General features: G+C 36.4%; 2 protein-coding genes across 3 annotated transcripts; one reads left to right on the forward strand and one right to left on the reverse strand.

Annotated features, from left to right (window-relative positions):
• The first annotated feature begins 3,057 nt into the window (after positions 1 to 3,057).
• Positions 3,058 to 6,985, forward strand: LOC120328543 (peroxisomal membrane protein PEX14-like). Of its 2 annotated transcripts, none has more exons than XM_039395061.2 (7): positions 3,058 to 3,388; positions 3,714 to 3,821; positions 4,324 to 4,409; positions 4,752 to 4,862; positions 5,458 to 5,550; positions 5,740 to 5,828; positions 6,140 to 6,985. In XM_039395061.2, exons 1-7 carry the CDS (start codon positions 3,235 to 3,237, stop codon positions 6,414 to 6,416), a joined length of 918 nt encoding a protein of 305 aa, XP_039250995.2. In that variant the 5' UTR covers positions 3,058 to 3,234; the 3' UTR covers positions 6,417 to 6,985. The 2 variants fall into 2 exon arrangements, with proteins under 2 accessions (XP_039250995.2, XP_039250994.2); XM_039395060.2 differs by having other exon boundaries at positions 3,069 to 3,388; positions 5,737 to 5,828.
• A 9,774-nt stretch (positions 6,986 to 16,759) lies between these two features.
• LOC144425104 (uncharacterized) lies at positions 16,760 to 17,530 on the reverse strand. Its single transcript, XM_078114412.1, has one exon. The coding sequence runs from the start codon at positions 17,528 to 17,530 to the stop codon at positions 16,760 to 16,762; it is 771 nt and encodes a 256-aa protein (XP_077970538.1).
• Positions 17,531 to 19,165: the final 1,635 nt, after the last annotated feature.

Here is a 19,165-nt window from a genome sequence, read left to right on the forward strand (position 1 = left end):
CTATCTTTTATTATAATTTCTTTTTTTCGTATTTATTTATTTCTTTTGTTTACCATATAATTTATCTAATGCTTCTCTCTTTTTTGTAACTTTATTATAGTCCTGTGGTTGTGTGTGAGCGTGTATGAATTGATTCAATAATTTTAGGTGAGTGATCATACACATGAAATTCAAAATTTGAATTTAATAGTAGAATTTTTATTTTGCTTTTCTGTTTTTCATTGTTTTGTTTCTTCTTACTGAATTTCGCTAGCAACTGAAACTGATTGAGACACATAGTACGTAAGCGCGGGAAACAAGCGAGACAACGAGATGACAGGTAGTTGCTGGGCGTCTGGCAGGGCAGCTACCACGGGCTTAAATTTTGCTCACGAAACGATTCGTCGATTCAAAAAACGCAAATTACGCGTTCATCGCCATAATCAAATGAGTGGACCCGATCCCCAAATTTCAGCCAATCTGCTAATGATGGTGAATTAAGACCGGAAATAGTGTTTTATTTTTCGAGTCGGCGCTGATTTAAAGAACGATTAATTACGACCCAATTTGCTTTTAGATTTACGCAATTGCCGAGACCGCACAAACTATTTCGACTAAATTAAAATATACGATATTAATTGTAAAATATTTTCAATCGAAAACGAATTGGACATCCCTGCTTCAAGCTCTGCGTTTAATCAACCTAAAAATTTCTCGCAAACAACACATTTCGGCTTGATATTTACTTTAGTAAAGCCAAGTTTCAAAAATGCGATAAACGTAACAATATGGCAACATCGTCTGGGCAAATATGTGACCTTGAAGGGTCGTATCGCTACCGTGTTCCCCCGAAAATAAGACCTAGCCTGAATTTTAAGAATGATTTTAATATAAGCCTTCCCCTTAAAATAAGACCTTGTCAATAACGCAAATTTGTTTTTTCCTGGTCGATAGCAAGAAATCTCTCCCATACGTTTTAAAATGATTAATCTAAAACGTGTGAAAGAGGAAAACGTGTTATTTAAGTAAATGGATATCGGTTTTCATATTTTTTATATTTAAAAATCTCCTAATTCTGTACTTTATAATTTTGTTTTTGATAAATAAAATTATAAGACATATGCCTCTTCTAAAAATTTTTGCCATGTTTAAAAAGGCTCCGCACCTTTTATTCACAAAACTACGCTATGATTATGTAAAACTACTGCCATTTAAAGATGAAAAATTTCCTGAAAATTTCATATATATTCTATAAATACTACGTCCTAGGCTCGTGCATCTCTACTATAGTATATACTAAGTCTAATTGAATACCATAAAAAGTACAAAATATGACTAGTCCCTGGTGACCAAACTTTTTTGACTGAAATTGTAACAGTTCAACTGGACTTAGTGTTAATGGATTTACCGCGCCCGTACTAGAAATGTACCGATACCACTTTTGTCGCCGATACCGATACCAACTAAAATCGCCGATACCGATACGCCGATATTACAAAAAGGCCGATATTCCGATACTATGTAATTATTACCTTAATTAAGTGTGCTGTGTAGGGCAGACGGGTTAAAACTATTGTCTCTGAGCGTTATTCATAGTACACATTATTTCAGATTGAAAAAGAGATATATATATCACATGAGAAATCGATGTTTGGTATCCAGATGCATTAATTGATTCGGATGCATTGTACACTGACGCTAGTAAACTCGGTGTTCAATTAGAAAACTCATATGCCGGGATGTCCAATTCTAATTTAATATTAATATCGCGAACCTCGAATATCATTTTTCGTGTATAATTGTGATTGTCGCGGCAATAAATTACAGCCAAAATGAAAGAATATCAATCAGCGCCGACTAGAAGTACCTATAATACGTATATATAATACTAGGCGGCCACATCAATAAATCTATAAATAAATTGTGTATTCAAACAAAATTAAAATTAATATAATCACAATATTTGATACCTGTGTAGAGAGATAATTGCGTCGGAATTTAGCTTAACGATGTCGATGGACTGAATGACACTCGCGCTTGACGATAAACAGTCAGAATTTATTACCGCGCCAAAAAGACCCTGTGCTGTAAAAAAGGACTTCGATTCCACTGTATGATTTAAAACTGGGCGCTTAGTTGCTCTCTTCTCTGTGCCGTATTGATATATATATATTCCCCCCATAATTAATATGCATTAAAAATGTCAATATAAAAATTTGGCAGCGAAAATAGCCAAATTAGGATTTACATATTTATCCCGGGGAGAGGAAAGCCGATAAGACGGCTTATCCATATGGCGAACCACGGCCTCTCGTCCGGTTACCATTCCAGGTCGGGTATGAGATTAGGTATATTGTTTGTTTTCGGAAGCATGGACTTGGTGGTGGAGGAAGCCGTAACCGACCAGCGGTTACGTGAACCACCCAACGACGGCGAGGAGTCCAGCAATCCTCTCGCACATAACCATCCCTGCATGGGATTCGAGAGTAATTAGAGGTGCGGTGGCGAGCGTATTCCTAACGCTTAGCCCGTTGAGACACACCGCCGCGCATAGATGATTAGATGAGCTATTTCTGCTAGTAAATATTTAAAAACAGGTGAATTCTATTACCGTTACCACTCGCGGGAGTCGAGACATGCATGGCTCATAGTTCACGATCTCTCCGGGCGAAAAATAAATTAAAAAGTAATATTTTAACATATCTTTTAAAACATTCTGGATCATATCAAAAAGGTGAATATATCGGAAATATCGATATTTGACTGATACCGGAAAAATAGCCGATATTGCCAATACCGATACATGGGTACATCTCTAGCCCATATTTTGTGGTCCCCACACGTGTGCTTACTTTGTATTGTTGCGTCATAATGGTACCTGTTGTTGTTTTTGCAGGTCGTTTTTAACCTGCCTGGTGATGTTACGTAGCGGTACCGAACTAGGTGGACAAATAAGAAGTATGGGCATATACTTTTAGCCTAGTCTAACATATTTTGTTTTTATTAATATATTATTAATATTTTATTATTATATTTTATTAATATTTTATTATCAACAAAGTAAAGAAGTACAGTACAGTATTTGATTTATTCATGCACTTTTGAAGGTCAAAGGTCGAACAATATTTGATCAAAACAAAAACGCCATCATAAATTTTTCATTTCGTTTCGTATCAGAAGTTTGCCGCAACTGCCAGAGTTTGCGCCTGTGCTGTCCAGCGTTTAGTAGTGAGTCTGATTATCCATGTTGGAAAAATGCCCGAAATGAGCTCTTTGCCGGAGAATATACCAGAGTTACCACCGGCACCGCCACGCGAATCTTTAATATCCACAGCTGTAAAATTTCTTCAGAGCACCAAAGTGAGTCAAAGCCCGCTGGAGCAAAAGAAACAGTTTCTTTTAAAGAAAGGTGAGTTAAAAACTAAGGGATGCAGAAATCAATAATTTATTTTAATAATATAATAACTAGGCTAGGCTACATCTTAATTTTTCTGCACAACAGCACAATGGGTGTTGGCAATGTTTTGGAATAATCGCTGGTCAGATCTGTAGGTTGGGGCTTCCTCAACCGTAAAAGTTTGTGCATCTGAAAACAAAATAACTGTGATGTCAGGATATGGTGGCTGTCTTCATGTCTTTTATTATATTGCAATTATTTTTAGGATCAACGTTATCAGGATATGGTGGCTGTCTTCGGGTCTTCTAATACAGTAATATATTTAAATTCTTTTTAGGATTAACGGATAAAGAAATAGAAATTGCAGTCTCAAGATCAAATTCTTCCTCTGATCATCATGTATCAGTGCCGTTGTCAAATTCCGAACAAATCGCTATGCCGCCAGGTTTACAATTTATATATAGAAATTCATAAATACCAGTAAGGTGTCACACACTTGTTGCTGTAATCCAATTATTTGAAATATTTATTTGTTCATATTATTTTTAGACACAGAAAACATTATAACATTCACTCAATGTTTGAATATTTTTTATTTCAAATATAATTTTAGATAGGCCTATCTGAATTCTAAATTCATGTCCAATTCTGTTCCTAAAGATACAGAAAACATTATTCGTCACACATTCTTTTTAATTTTATTGACAGCAATTTCATGTTCTCATAGGTAAAATGTAAATACCTTGCGACATAATCAACCTAGATTGGTAACAGAAGTTTTTAATATTTTTAATCCATCATATTAGTTTTTGTTACCTTTAGATTGTTGATAGTAGTAGATAGTAATTTTTTAGATTTATCATTTTATCTTAATTCCTTCCTAATTATTGAATTATAAATACTTTTTGATTTTGAGATCAATACTTTATATATTGTTTTTCTTTCAGTTTCTGCTTGGACCCGAATTCGGCAATATTCTGCTATCGCAGTCATAGTTGGAGGTGTTGTTTATGGACTATACTATTTGTATAAGGTTGTGAATTTTTCGTATAATTTTCACTTCTACTGTATTGTTGTTTGATTTACTGATTGTATCACATGATTCTTATCGTAATTATAACTCAGTGATTTTCTGGTGTTATTGAGATTTGTAACAGATTTTTATGTTGACTCGATAGCTGAAATACAGCAGAATTACCAGTTTTCCAAGTTCTATTTGTATCTATGTACTGATAAATTGTCATTGACAAAGTTTATAGTCAAGAGAAGAATTAATTATCTTTCCCATCAATCAACATTTTCGAAGTTATATCCATGTCATTTCATATTCAATTTAACTATTTACTAACTTTAATCTTTTCTCTTTCTATTTCAGCGATTTATTGAACCAATTTTCCTGAAATCTGCTAAATTACAAGAAGAAAAACTTGAAAAGATGGAAGAAGGTTTGAAAAATGTTCAGGAGGAATTAACACAAAATATGCAGGTATACCATAAATGCATTCATGGGTGATGTGCAATGGTAGGTTTACCGTATATAAACTTTTTGTTAAATACTTCCATTCTAAAATATTTTATATAAAACTCTTTATTTGTAAAATACTTTATTTTCAAACTCTCAACATCTGCGCCTGGGTTCTTGGATGTATTATTATCGTACCCTTCAAAAATTCCCTTGGTTTAAATGATACTTCAGTGTTTCTCGAAACGAAACAAAAATATCGACTGAGGGAAAGCTGTAGAGAAAATCCATTTGTTTCAGACCTCGTTTGTCATGGAGTACTGTAAATAAAGTAAATTCCTCCTAACATTAATCCGATGGATAAACGTTGTTGTGGTTTTAATTATTTGTTGTTTGAAATCATTTCTATCATTTTATTGTGGTTTTACATCCTAAAATCATATTGTATACAATCAGTGCATCATTTTCTAACCCCGACACGAACAAAAATCTACTTCATCTGTTAACATTTAAATGCCTTTACCTTTCTGTGTATTTGAAACTTCAAAAAACCATTGTGATAATTCATAGAAATTGTGCTTTTTGCTGATTTGTGGAATAAGAAAAATTTTTTATTTAGGAAATCCGAAGTTCTATGAATGAAATGCAAGATCATCTTGGAACTCAAAATGCAAAACTTGGTCAAGTGGCTGCAAATTTAACATCTTTCAGAGTTAGTACTAACTAGTATATTTCTTATTTGTATACACTTGAAGTAGTAAAAACTATAGAATGAAACTATGGAATTTGGAGATAAATTTTTTTCTTTAAAGAATATGACATGGTATTGTAACAGATATGTACAAGAGTGGATTTTATTTGACACTTCAATTTACTTAGGCATATTTAAATTATCTAGCAGGCTGAATCGGGATATGGAACTGTATCTAATTCAGCAATCGGAGAATTAAAAGCAGAAATAACGTCGATCAAAGGATTACTTTTGAGCAGGTAAATGTCAATTTTTTGTGACTCGGAGTGCTCATAGTTCCTATGTTGGTGAAAAGTTTGAAAATTAAAAAAAATCAAAAATGATTTTTCTCAGTAATGCATTGTCAAAAGACCTAAACAAGTTGTATAATTGAACAAGTTACAGCATGATGGAAACGCAGTTTAGCAATTTAAAATAAATTTGGGGAAAGATTGTAGCAATGTATCACGGCGGTTACATTTTTGTATGTGAAGCCAAAGAGAAACTTTAGAAGAAACGTTCCATATAATAATATTTAAAAAACGTTCACAGCATTAATCTTTTTAATCAGGAGTCAGTTCCCAGCACAACCATTAACAAAGCCAATTATTCCAAGTTGGCAAATGAAACCTACATCAGAACCTTTATCTTTAAATGGTTCCACTTCACCCACAAGTGCAAAAGAAGATGAAGATCATGCTGACGAATCTCCTGATGAGAATGGCAGTGGAGATAATGACTCTGGTAAAGTCCAGTTAAAGGAGACACCTCATGTGAATGGTTTCATGGATGATGCTACAGATGTACATTCTGAGAACGAAGACATCCCTGTTATTACAGGAAGTTGATAAAATGATTTTTGGTATAATTCACCACCTCGCCTTTTCAATTTTGCTAATTAATTCAAAGCAATGGTTCAACATCACAGCTTACAATTCTTTGTATATTAATGTAATAGGAAAAGGTTCCCCATGCCATCAGTATTTTTGAATCTCCCTATGTTGTATAATACAAAAACATTTAACATAACATCTAACATGATTATTTGCTTTAAAGTTGGTGTTTTCTAATTTTGTGCTCCACAATTTTATGCAATTTCGTCATTATCACTTCGATGGAAGTCGATCCGGTTGACTATTCTGATAAGCTTTGTGTTATTTTACTTTATATATCTCATTTATCTTAGAGAAAACAGACCTAGTCTATATGATAGATACACTGGAAGCTGAAGAATATTAAAATTGAACGTTGTTTTTTGTTAGCTCATGGATGTGTGGTGTCTTGATACTTGATATGAAAATTTTGTTTTTCAATGGATCCTACAGATAAGATTTTTTATGATTTATTTACTAAATATCTAATATCGTTTTTCAATCATTTTTACTGTGATTCTTCTAATTAAATTTCTTACATGAAACTAGCTACATTTCGTTAAAAATGTTCACTTCTAAATTTACTGCGTCTTGAATGAATGTTGAGAGTCCCATCTCTGGATTGTCCAGGCATCTCGTACCAATAACTGGTAAACTATACGCTGTATACATTGATTGGAAAATTGCATCATGATTAAGCCATCTTACAGCATCTGTGATAAATAAGAAATTTATATCTCAACCAATTATTAGATGATGATGCCTGTGACTTGGTTAGTGTAGCATGGTGTTGGCGACTAGCTTCAAACCAGCGTAACCTTCTGGAGATTGATTGCTATAAAAAATTGTGGATGACATTGTATGTGAGCCGTTTGTGAAGATTGATTGTCGGGAAGTTCTGGATAACATTGGATGTGATTGCTGTGGCATCCCTGCTGTACCTAGGTCAGGGTGGTCCAAACAGGCTTCATTATCTATGGCCCGCATCGCCATTGCGGGAGGGTAAACAAAAATCGAACAAAAAAATAAACAGAAAAATATTTTGACATATTGTTACATCACTGATGTCACTGAATTGACTAGTGTTATGGCTAGCTGAGGCAAGCAGCGGAGTTGAATAAAGTGCTTGGCTTGTCGAAATTGTTAACTTGCTTCCTTTCCTATCTTTTGGGTGGGGATATATGATAGCAAAATAGGCTTCATAAATAACTGAAAATCGAATGAGGAATCTATTAGCCTAGGTTGGCTATGCCTGATAACTAAATATTAACTAGGGCTGGGCATTTTCGAATACCTTGTAATTTCAGAATCGAATCGAATAATTTTTTCGAATCGAATCTCGAATACTTGAAAATATAAAATTATAAGCGACTTTATCATAGTAATTGGTTCTCTCAACAAATGAATTACTGAAGACATAGAATAAATCACTCAGATAGATTACTGAGCGTTCACACAGAATAACAAACACGTTTTATCAATAACTCACTACAGAAAATAGTCATATGTTAGAATTTCGTTAAAAAAATATGAATTCAATAAAAAAAAAATTGGGGAATTCACTTCGACCATTAGCGGAAAGATAAAAACAAGATGGCGGCGATTCGAAATTCCAGTCTGAATCGATTCGAATAATTTACTATTCGATTCGAAATGCCCAGCCCTAATATTAACATTATGGCCAAACAATATAATTCTTGCTGGGTGGTTTTTAGCAATCAGTCCAAACAGTATTACAAAAAATGCTGCCTATAGGTCAGAAAATTTAGTAATTACCCTCCTGTACCTCAAATTTGGTGAAATTCGGTATTCAATCAATCTGCAGTTATTTATCAGTTACACTCCGGTGGCCCGCGAACACAGCAAAAATAATAGTGTGGCCCGCGAGGCCATCAACCTTGGACCACCCTGACTTGGGTGTTTAGGTTTTGTCGGAGATTTGAGATATGCAGAAAGCTTCTTGTATTTTATTCTTCAAAAAAACAAAGTGGGTGGAATAGGAAAAGTTTGTAAATCAACTCAAACCTGAGCCCGCTAGAATTTAGAATTTGGGGTCCTATTTATTGAAATTACGTATACCAGAAATGGGTTTAAATTTTGCAATTTTCTAGGAATATTACCGTGTCCTTCCGCACAATAGGCACGCGATTTCATTATTTCATACCTAAGTTAAATATATGAAGTTGGTTACATATCTCGAACCTAATTAGCGGTACTCCCCAATCGAACATGCCTTCATTTATCAAAATTACGTATACAGAAAAAGGGTAAAATTTTGCAATTTCAAAGATTAATAATAGCGTGTCCTTTCGCACAATAGGCACGCGATCTTATTATTTCATATCAATGTGGAATACAGGAAGTTTGGCACACACGTTCACTTATTCACACGTTCACTTATTGAACACATCCCTATTACGTATACCGAAAAAGGGTTAAAGTTTGCATTTTTCAATGTTTAATAGCATGTTCTTCCGCACTAGAGGCACGCGAATTTATTATTACATATCAAAGTGGAATACATGAAGTTTGGCACACACATTCAACTTAAAACTACTAGAACTTAGAAATATAAGCGCTTCCCTATTCAATAAGCCCTTAAGTTGAGTGGAAATTCCGCGAGCCCCCCAAAGGAAAAAATAAATAATCGAGGCTGTCTGGAGCAGCAGTTTTTGCACAAAATTCTGGTTCGAATTCCTTTCCTTTTGATATATTTGAAAGACTGAAAAAGTTGCTAATAACGTGCGCGATTTTGCATTTCACTAAAAATTTTGTTCCACGAATACGACTATAATTACTTATTTGTTCTCGTGCGAAATTGTGAGTTCAGTGTGGAAAACAAGTTGGTTTATTATAATTATAGGCGACGAGATGATAAAAACACATTAATTAATAAAGAGGTGGATCCGCTACTCAACTTTATTGATTGAAATGCGATATTATAAAATATCAAAACTAAAACCTAAAACGAAAAAAAAACACCATAAATTTTGTTTTAGCAAACTCGCGACAGATTAAAAACGATTTTTATACATTGTAAATCAACAATAAACTGAAATACTGACAGTGTAGCCTCCAGCTTACAAAACAATCGACAGTTGACTGGAAACAGTTCACTTTTATATTTAGGGAGTATTTTGGCTGTACTGTGTTTTTTGAATGACCGCTTTTGTGGTCAGTTGCAACTGTTATTTTACTGGCCTACGGTGAAAACCATAACGACGCAAAAACCAATTCGCTGTTACACTACAACTCGTTGCGAAAACGCTCGGATCATGGTTGAAATCAAACATTTTGAGTGTTAAAATTGATTTCATTTTGGTGCCGTTCATAAACAGCCGCTAATTTAAAAAAAATTCCAATTTAATTGAGGTCTTATATCTGAGTATTTTGTTCTCACATCAATTTTCGGGAAAAATTCAAGCAAATTTATGACGAGACCTAGTTAGAAAATTTTTTACGAACATCAAGCAATTTTTTCTTCCGAATTATTTACAGCTGATTTTATTTTTTCAGTGAAATTTCCGATTACAGTTGCAAATCTAGAACCGCTGCTGAAGGCCCAACGGCAGCTGAGTTGCTACGTCTTATACGAAATTTGTATTCATCGTAACTAAAACTGCCTTGTAAACAACAAAATTGTTAATATGTGAAATGTTTACATCATGATTCCAAATGTATTCCAGTGCAAGTGAACATTTAAATAGATAGATACATCACCTGGGGCATTGCTAACATAGAATATTCGAATTGATCAGCCATCTTTTCGAAAATAGCACGTCATTCCACATTGGAACTTACCTTCAATTCTTACAGCCTGTACATGAAGACATAGCTGCAATCTGTTACGCACAGTAAACGGTTGCAAGTTATTTATTAAGTTACATTTCGGCGAATATGGCACATGACGTTTTGACATGAATATAATTCCGACAATATCATTAATTTGAACTCAGCTCCTGTAAGCTACAAAAAATTCAACACAGAGCGCCCAAAACGCCAAAGTTTAAATAATTAGGTTGAAAAACATTATGCATAACATGGGCATTCTCACCTTGTGACAGATGCGGACACTTTGCCTAATTTGGGGCAGGGGCGAACTTGGGTCGTCAACCAAGAAACACGCTGCCTTGTCGATAAATTGTTACGTCACAATAACCGCTCGATTTTGCCATTCTCTTGAAAATTCAGTATGTCATGATACAATGATAAATGCACTCTCATTGCCATATCTATACCATGGCTCAGTGGCGGCGCGTCAATAGGGCCAACCGGGGTATAATAATATAATAATAATAATATAATAATAATCGGTATAATAAAAAATATTCGAAAAATACCTCAATATCGGTTGCACAGACTGTCTACACTAGCCATATTCTCCCGACATGGTTCATTTTTCGCTCGCAAAGCCTTCGCCGAACGTCGACGGGGCGACGCCGATTTTGCCCCGGTTGCTCATTGTATATTGTATTCTCTCTTTTATCTTCCACTCGCCGCGTTTGTTTTCTGTTTCTTTTACTAAATCATCGGAGCCGATCGGGGCTAGCCCCGAAATTATGACGACACAATGCCGACGTTTCTTACAACAACGTGTTGACATATTCACGCATTCCTTCTCGCTCGTTGGTTGCTTCAATGAGCATATATACAATGAGTGGAAACTTGCAAAGATTTGCTCATTGTGGCATTGTTCCCTGCATTTTTTACGTCGTCCAGCTAAATGGTTCGTTGCATATTAAGAAAACGCATTGCTCGCTGCCAAAATCCCTTGCTTCAGCCGAGTCGGGTGCGAAATTGGCCGTATTGAGGTCTTTAATTCTTAAATACATATTTGTTTTTGGGTTTCGAAGTATGGCACGCTGAAAGCATACAACTATGAGCATATGCTTATTGGGAATGCATATCTATTAGACAGAAAACGTATCTACAGAACAGAATATGAACCAGTCGCCGAGAGGAGTGCGGTTATTATGTATTTATTAATTGATATAACATGGGATTTACATATTTATCCAAGGGGAGAAGAAAACCGAAAAGAAGGCCTAAATATATGGCGAACCACGGCCTCTCTCAATCATAGCTCCGTGCTCCATATGAATCACATGGCTCTGCGAGCTATTCGTTTACTTATTAAAAATACTGATTAATTACTCTGGGATATCTTGCCATTGAAAACAAAAGCCAGAAATTGGAAGAATAGCAGGGAATGAAATGTGTGTATTATGTAATGGAGAACCTGAGTTTGTTTCACATATTTTCATGTATTGTAAATTTACAAAAAATATTTATGAAGATTTTGTTTTAGATATATTAAATTTGGTTTTAGAGATCTTAAACATCTTTCCGAGCGTGCCAGGGATCATCAATCTTCTATGGAGCATCTGGACAATGCAGTAAAATACCGAACATTCGGAAATGTTAATATTGCAGCACAGTTGGATGAAGGACGCGCGGTTTCTATTCGTCGGCACAACCGAAACGTCGAGAAAAACCGCCATGTTCTCGGTCGATTGATAGATGTCTTGAAGTTCATTGGTTGTCACGAGCTGTCCCCCCGTGGGCACGATGAACGGGCTGGCTCTTCTAATAGAGGGGTATTTTTGGATATGGTGGAATACACCGCATCCCTAGATACAGTATTGAGAGATCATCTTGATGCCGCAACTGTTTCGAAAGGACATCTAAGGATATCCAAAATGATTTGCTCGACTCAATGTATAAAATTTATTCACAACATTTGGCTCTGGAAATTGAGAATTGCCAGTTCCTTTCCATTCAGTCTGACGAGACAACTGACATCACGTGCGTTTCCTAACTGGCTGTGATTTTTCGGTTTGTGAAAGATGGTAAAACTACCGAGAGATTTCACAGCTTTGTACCAATCGTTGATCGCACGGCTTGCGGGATATCGGCTGTACTGAAAGAAGTGTTACAGCCTTACAACGCGAAGTCAAAATTGATAGCTCAAACTTATGACGGCGCGGCAGTCATGAGTGGGTCGAAACATGGTGTTCAAGTTTATATAAAAGAAGATTTTCCTCATGCGCATTTTTTACATTGTTATGCACACCATTTTAACCTCGTTATTAAAAATATGTGTCTTGATACCCCTCTCGTCCGTATATTTTTTGCAAATGTTTCGTGGTTTTCTTCATTTTTTTCCGTTTCGCCAAAGCGCTCTGACCTCCTTCGCCAGATATGTAGCCGCCGTCTCCCAGCTTGTGCACCAACACGTTGGAACTTCCAATCACGCGTGGTGCAGGGCGTGTCCGAAATTAGGTCTGAGCTCATTGAGTGTTTCAATGGCATTCAGAGCTCTCCGATTTGGGACGAACGCTCTGTGAGGGAGGCGGCAGGTCTAAAGCGTCTGCTAGAAGAAGGTGAGTTTTCATTTTTTCTCCACAATATTCTATCACGTGAATGTATTATATGGATGGAGCGTCTGTGCAGTTGTATTTCAGACTTCTGCGATGCTGTATCTCGTATCCGGGAAACAATAAAATACGACGACACATGGAGTGCTTCTTTACGCCGCGGGCAAACAACGCAGCGTTTGATTTTGTCTGCAAAGGAATGCTGTGACATTCTGGTGAATCAAATAGGCGATCGTCTGCGCACTGAACACCTTGCCGCGCGTTCTCTTTGATGAACCCCAAAATTTTTTCAAAATTTGCACGTCAATTTCCCATCCATTTGTTGGCTACTGTCTCCAAATTTTACCCCATGATAAACGTGGGTAAATTGGAAAATGAATTGCGATGTATATACACCAACCAAACTTTTTTGAACATCACATCAACTTGCGCGCTCTATGGGTTCCTCATATATACCACTCTAGTAACAACTACCTTTGCGGCGTCTGCAAAATTTCTGGACATCATTTTGACGACGCCTATTTCTTCCGCCGACGCAGAGCGAACATTCAGCACGCTGAAGCGTATTAAAACGCATCTCAGAAACACAATGAAGCAAGATAGATTAAATTCCTTGGCTGTTTTATCCATTCACAGAGACGTTATTTCTGGGATGCATGACTTTAATCAGCGCGTTATTGAGCATTTTGCTTCCAAGAAACCGCGGCGTGTTGCATATATGTTCAAGCAGTAGAAGTCTAGCAGCATATATATCTATGAGTGAGCGACGCATGTCCTTATCTTTGCATTAACTTTCCTTTCTTCATAGTAACGTTTTAAACCTTATTTTAGGTTTTGTCTGCTTTCCCGAAGTTTCTGTTAATATGTCATTGTATTTATCTGGGTAAATATTGCCTTTCCTTTTGAAAGAGGTTTCAAAATAAACTATGTCTATATTTATTAATCCCTTGACTTGGACCGGTTTTAAAGACACTTTCTTATCGTTAAAAATTGTCGCTTTTGCCGATTGGTTGTTACCGATGGAATGGTTTTTATACTCATAAAATGATGGGAGAACTTACAGCGCTCATCCTGTCCCCGTAGATGGGGGTGACTTGGTCCCGCAGTAGCTTGCCCCGGTTGTCAAAATGACCACGCGCCGCCACTGGCATGGCTACTATCAGGTAGTCCTGGTGTAAAATTCCATCTTACCCCATTCACTTTTTTTTTGAAAATATGCCAAGAAATTATAAAAGAACTACTTCTAGAGGTAGTTGGAATACAGGAAATATGGAAACTGCAGTTAAAGAAGGTATAAACTGAGGGGAAATTAAGTCAATAGCACTAGCATACAATATGCCACAAACAACTCTTTTTCGTCATGTGTCAGGAAAGCTACGAAAACCGACTGGGTTCAAATCTCCTGGGCAAATGCTCTGTATTGGAGGATAAAAAAGAACTTTTCCTATTAAACCACATATTGGAGTTTGAAATGCGTGGTTTCCCATCAACTGTCAATGATATCAGAATATTCGCATATGAATTTGCCAACATCAATGATTTGCCCCACAGATTCTCAAAGGAAACTAAAATGGCAGGGATGGACTGGTGGGTGGATTTTGCAAAAGGCACAATGACCTACTCACAATTCGTAAGCCACAGTCACTTTCACCAATTGTCAACAAATTTTTTGATTCATTATAGAGCACCATGCTGGAAAATTCTGTGTTTGGAGAGCCTTCTCGGATTTATAATGTAGACGAGACAGCAGGGCCGGATTTACCACTAGGCCAGTCAGGCCGAAGCCTAGGGCCTCAACGTCCAAGGGCCTCAAAATTCGGTTTCGAAGTTTGTAATTCTTTTGAAAACTTGACAAGTTTAAACCCTGCCTAAAGTATATATATATCAAACTTTTCAGAGTAAAAAACTTCATACACAACTGGTTTCAACCACGTTGTAAACAGCCATTATTACGTCGTTTGCATCATAATAAGGGTAATTATTATGAGCATTCTGTTGGAAGCTTCTATGTTATAATACCGCAGTCTACTCTGCAAAAAACAGTATCGGTAGTTGATATGTTGCTGGAATAACTAGTAGCCATTGTGTTGCTTACTGTTAAGGGGTAAATTATACGTTTTATCAATTGAAATTTACTGATGGTATCAACTTATCTTATTATTAGACGTCTTGGTATTGCTAACCTGCGTTTAGATCAAGCAATAATTTTATAATTTTTCGAACCCTAAATTTATTATGAGTAAAAGATTTGAAAGTGGAGCTAGCAAGCGCAAGAGAAAGAAATTAGAAAATGATATGGTAACGAAGATAAAACCAATCACTGCTTTCTTGCATCAACCTCTGACAGAAGCCACAGGTGCTGGCAGTGAAGTATGTGCTTTGACGCTAGCACAAGAAAATCAGTGTGACGAAGCTGATCAGCCAACTGCTAGCATTCAACCAGAAGCAAGTTTTACAGTAAAAGCAATGCAGGACGTTGCACAGCAACCAGGTAGTGAGGAAAGAGCCATGTCCAGTGAAAATGAAAATACAAGTTTATTTCAGAACTCAGTTGCTGCAAAGAGAGGGGGAAAAGAAACACATGAAAGTAGTGGAGATAGTCAAATTTTTCAATTCAAACCTGGTGAAGTAAGTCAATCACAAGGTATTACAGATACTTATGCAGATAATGCCGAACATAGAACACTGAGTTTAAAGGACGTCGGTTTGTGAAAAGAATTATTAAATGAAGAAATAGCCTACTTGATAGAGAGAGGCCCTTCTGAAGTTCAGCACAGTTGTGGACCATTTTCTAGTTTCAAACGAGTGTACAAGAAGAAATCCAGGTTTTGCACAAAAGCTATGTTTTATGCAACGAAAGTCAAGGGTGAAATATATAGCAGAGAGTGGCTTGTATATTCCCCCGCAAAAGGACGGGTATATTGCTTTGTTTGTAAACTCTTTCCAAATCATGCATCTTCTTCGGCTTTAGCTTCTTATGGTTTTGATGACTGGCACAACTCTTATCTTATCCAAGCTCATGAAAACTCAGAAAAACACACAAATGCCATGTTAACCTACCTAACAAGGAAGCGAGGAGATACGCTTACTTCAAAACTGGAGGAGCAAATAAAAGTAGAACAGCAGTATTGGAGGCATGTAATGGAAAGAATCACTGCTGTTATTTGTACTCTTGCAGAACGAGGAGGGACAATGAACGATTTGGATCTCCCAATAACGGCAATTATCTTGGTCTTTTAGAACTATTAGCCAAATTTGATTCATTTTTACTTGCTCATATCAATCGCTATGGAAATTCAGGATCAGGAAACTATATGCGAAGAGATGATTCAGCTTATAAATTTGCAAAATTTATTCCATGCGCAGGTCACTCCTTAAATTTGGTAGGCCGCTCAGCCGTTGATTGCTGTCTTGATGCAGTGTCTTGGAATTATCAATGAAATTTACAGCCTTTTTTCAGCTTCCACAAAGAGGTGGGCAGATCTAAAATCATTTTTGCAACCTCAATTAAAGGTGCCAAAACATTTGTCAGATACTAGGTGGGATGCACATGCGAAAGCCACGGAAGCTATTTTGAACAGTTACAGTGCCATCACTAGGGCTCTCAGTCATTTGCACTTCGATGTAAGTGAAAAGGGTGATACCAGACTTCATGCTAACAACCTTTTACAAAAAATGGAAAATTTGTGTTTTTGTTGCATTTTTGGTCCAGAGTGCTAGGTCGTTTTAACAGGGTTAATTAAAAATTTGCATCTATGAATGGGGAGAATGAAAAGAACGAAGAGTTTAATGCACGCATATTTGTAACATTAAAAGAATGAAAATTTACTCAAGACAGTTCTGCTTTTAATTTCTTTGATCAAACAACCGTTACAATAATTGTGAAATTTATTTACAAGGACATAAGAAATAGTTACAGCAATCAAATAGAGTAAAACTAGGCTACAAAGATTTTTTTCTAGCTTTCGTCAAAGCAAAATCATGCAAGAGTTCATCAAAATTTATTTGTTTAAGTTTGTTACTCTCAATGCTCAGGACAGACAACCTTTCTTGAGACATTGTCGATCTCAGTTTATTTTTGATGCTTTTGAGCCTTGAGAAAGATCTCTCTCCTGAGCAGTTAGTGACCATTAAGCTTAGAAACAGTCTTAATATTGCTTCCACATTAGGAAAAGCAGTGTGAATTTTTTCCTTGCAAATAATTTCATAAAGGTCTCCATGAGACAAGGAAAAATATTGCTCCTCTGTACCGGTGAGCCCATGGTTTTGTGTTTGTCTCACGTACAAATGAAAATGTGGAAGTTCATCAGTAAGTTTCGGGTCAATATCTTCTGGATACGCTTCCTTTAAAAGTTCTACGCCTCGTACAATTTCTACCTTAGTTGCTTTCAGATTAGCATGAAAGAGAAACATTTCTGCAATGTCGCTGTACACATTAGCTCTTCTCCTTAAATTGGATTCAAGTGCGTCGAGCAAAGGTATAAAGAAATTTATTTCAAACCATTCCTTTGAAGAGAGTTCCCTTAAAGCATCAGGTGCATTTCTTTGTCTCCTAGTGACAGCTTTGTAGTTAATATTCGGCAAAGTTGCTTTTGCTTGCTGATCAAACTCATCTCTAATTTTACTTAGAAAGTCTACAAGTGAACCGTACAATTCGGCACAAGTACTTAATACCAATTTAGAATTCTGAAGGGCTTTGCTAAGCAATGACATGTGATGTTGTTCAGAGAGAAATTCTGAGCTCAAAAATATTGAGGGGCCTCACAAATGGAATAGCCTAGGGCCTCTCATGGTCTAAATCCGGCCCTGCGAGACAGGTTTGAGTTTAGTGCCTGGAGTAAAAAATATTGTTGGCCTCAAAAGTTCAAAGTATTCGAGTCAAATAACAAGTGGTTAGCGTGGACTATCTCAGACAGTCGTCATGGCTGTAAACGCTGTAGGTGATTATGTTCCTCCAATGGTTATATACAAAGGTAAACGGTAAATCCTCTTCTGCAGCAAGGTATGTCACCTGGCACTGTTGTCAAGTATAGTGAGTCCGGCTATATGAACAAAGAAATATTTTTGGATTGGATCCAGCATTTCAATGCTGACAAAAAGCTATCATCTGAAAAGGTGTACTAATACTAGATGGACATGGCTCACACACGCGTAGCATCGAAGTGCTGGATTTTGCAGCCAACAACAACATTGAAATTGTCAGTTTGCCCCCACATACAAGTCATTATCTGCAACCTTTGGATAAACTTCATTTTAAACCCTTGAAGGACTATTATAAGGAAGCTGTGCGAGTTCACATGAGGAACAATCCGGGGGTTGGTTTGACCGGATTCAATTTCCCAACTCTTTTTTGTGAAGCGTACATGAAAAAATGTACTCTGAAAAATGCTGTTTTGATTTTCAAAGCAACAGGCATTTATCCATTGGACAAAGATCAGATTCCAGAGCATGCTTATGCTCCGGCTGAAACCACTGATGTTTCTGGTATTGTGATGGATTCATCACCTTCTACAAGTGGTATAGTACCAGTAAATGAAGAAGTTCCTGTTAATGAGAGATCATTTGATGATAGTCAGCCTTACCCAAAAGTGTCTCGTAAAAACAAGCCACCACGAAAGAAGTCTATCGAAACATATTCCAGGGTTCTTACTAGCAAAAATTACAGAAAAGAACTTCCAGCACTTAATGAAGCCAGCAACTCAGGAAATCATAGTTCAGGTCAGTCAGGTTTGAGATGGGGCATACACGAGGACAATAATCAGAAGCAAAGCACACAAGTGAAGAAGTTGCCTAAAAAAAAAGTAAAAGTGGTAGGAAGAGGATTATTAGAAAATATTTGTGGTATTTATGAGGGAAATTTTTTCGATGATGAGGAGAAGGAAGGTTGGATTCAGTGTGAGATTTGTCAAAAATGGTTCCATGATATTTGTGCTGGGGTATATGGAAAGTTTGTAGTGAGGTTCAAATGTGATGATTGTAACTAACAGAATTTATTGTAGAGCAGCTAGTCTTTTCACCATTCGTTTTCTAGAAAGGTTCAATGATATTTAATATGAAACATTTATCATGCCGAATATTGAATTGATGTGTATTACTTTCTGGTGTGATGTTTGTGTTTTGCTTAAATTTGCCATTCTAATTTAAGGTAATATAAAGCAATCATTGTTGTGTTTTACTGGAATTGAAAATTCTTAGTTTGAATAAAAGTTGGTAGTTTCATCATGATGTACATTCTCGCTCTGTAATCTCATCTCCCGGAGTAAGATGAACACCATAATGAATTTGATGAAAATTAAAAAAAAAAAATTGCATCTTAGAGGTCTAGGCACTGAGTGAAGACTTATGAGC

Source organism: Styela clava, chromosome 7, assembly GCF_964204865.1.
Source record: "Styela clava chromosome 7, kaStyClav1.hap1.2, whole genome shotgun sequence".
In the NCBI taxonomy this organism is placed as follows: domain Eukaryota; kingdom Metazoa; phylum Chordata; class Ascidiacea; order Stolidobranchia; family Styelidae; genus Styela; species Styela clava.

Excerpts from the sequence above, each read along its gene's own strand:
- LOC120328543 (XM_039395060.2), top strand. The coding sequence starts at position 3,235 with ATGCCCGAAATGAGCTCTTTGCCGGAGAATATACCAGAGTTACCACCG. Across the intron at positions 3,389-3,713 it reads ACAGTTTCTTTTAAAGAAAG|GATTAACGGATAAAGAAATA; the intron begins GTGAGTTAAAAA and ends AATTCTTTTTAG. Across the intron at positions 3,822-4,323 it reads ACAAATCGCTATGCCGCCAG|TTTCTGCTTGGACCCGAATT; the intron begins GTTTACAATTTA and ends TTTTTCTTTCAG.
- LOC144425104 (XM_078114412.1), bottom strand. The coding sequence starts at position 17,530 with ATGTCATTGCTTAGCAAAGCCCTTCAGAATTCTAAATTGGTATTAAGT.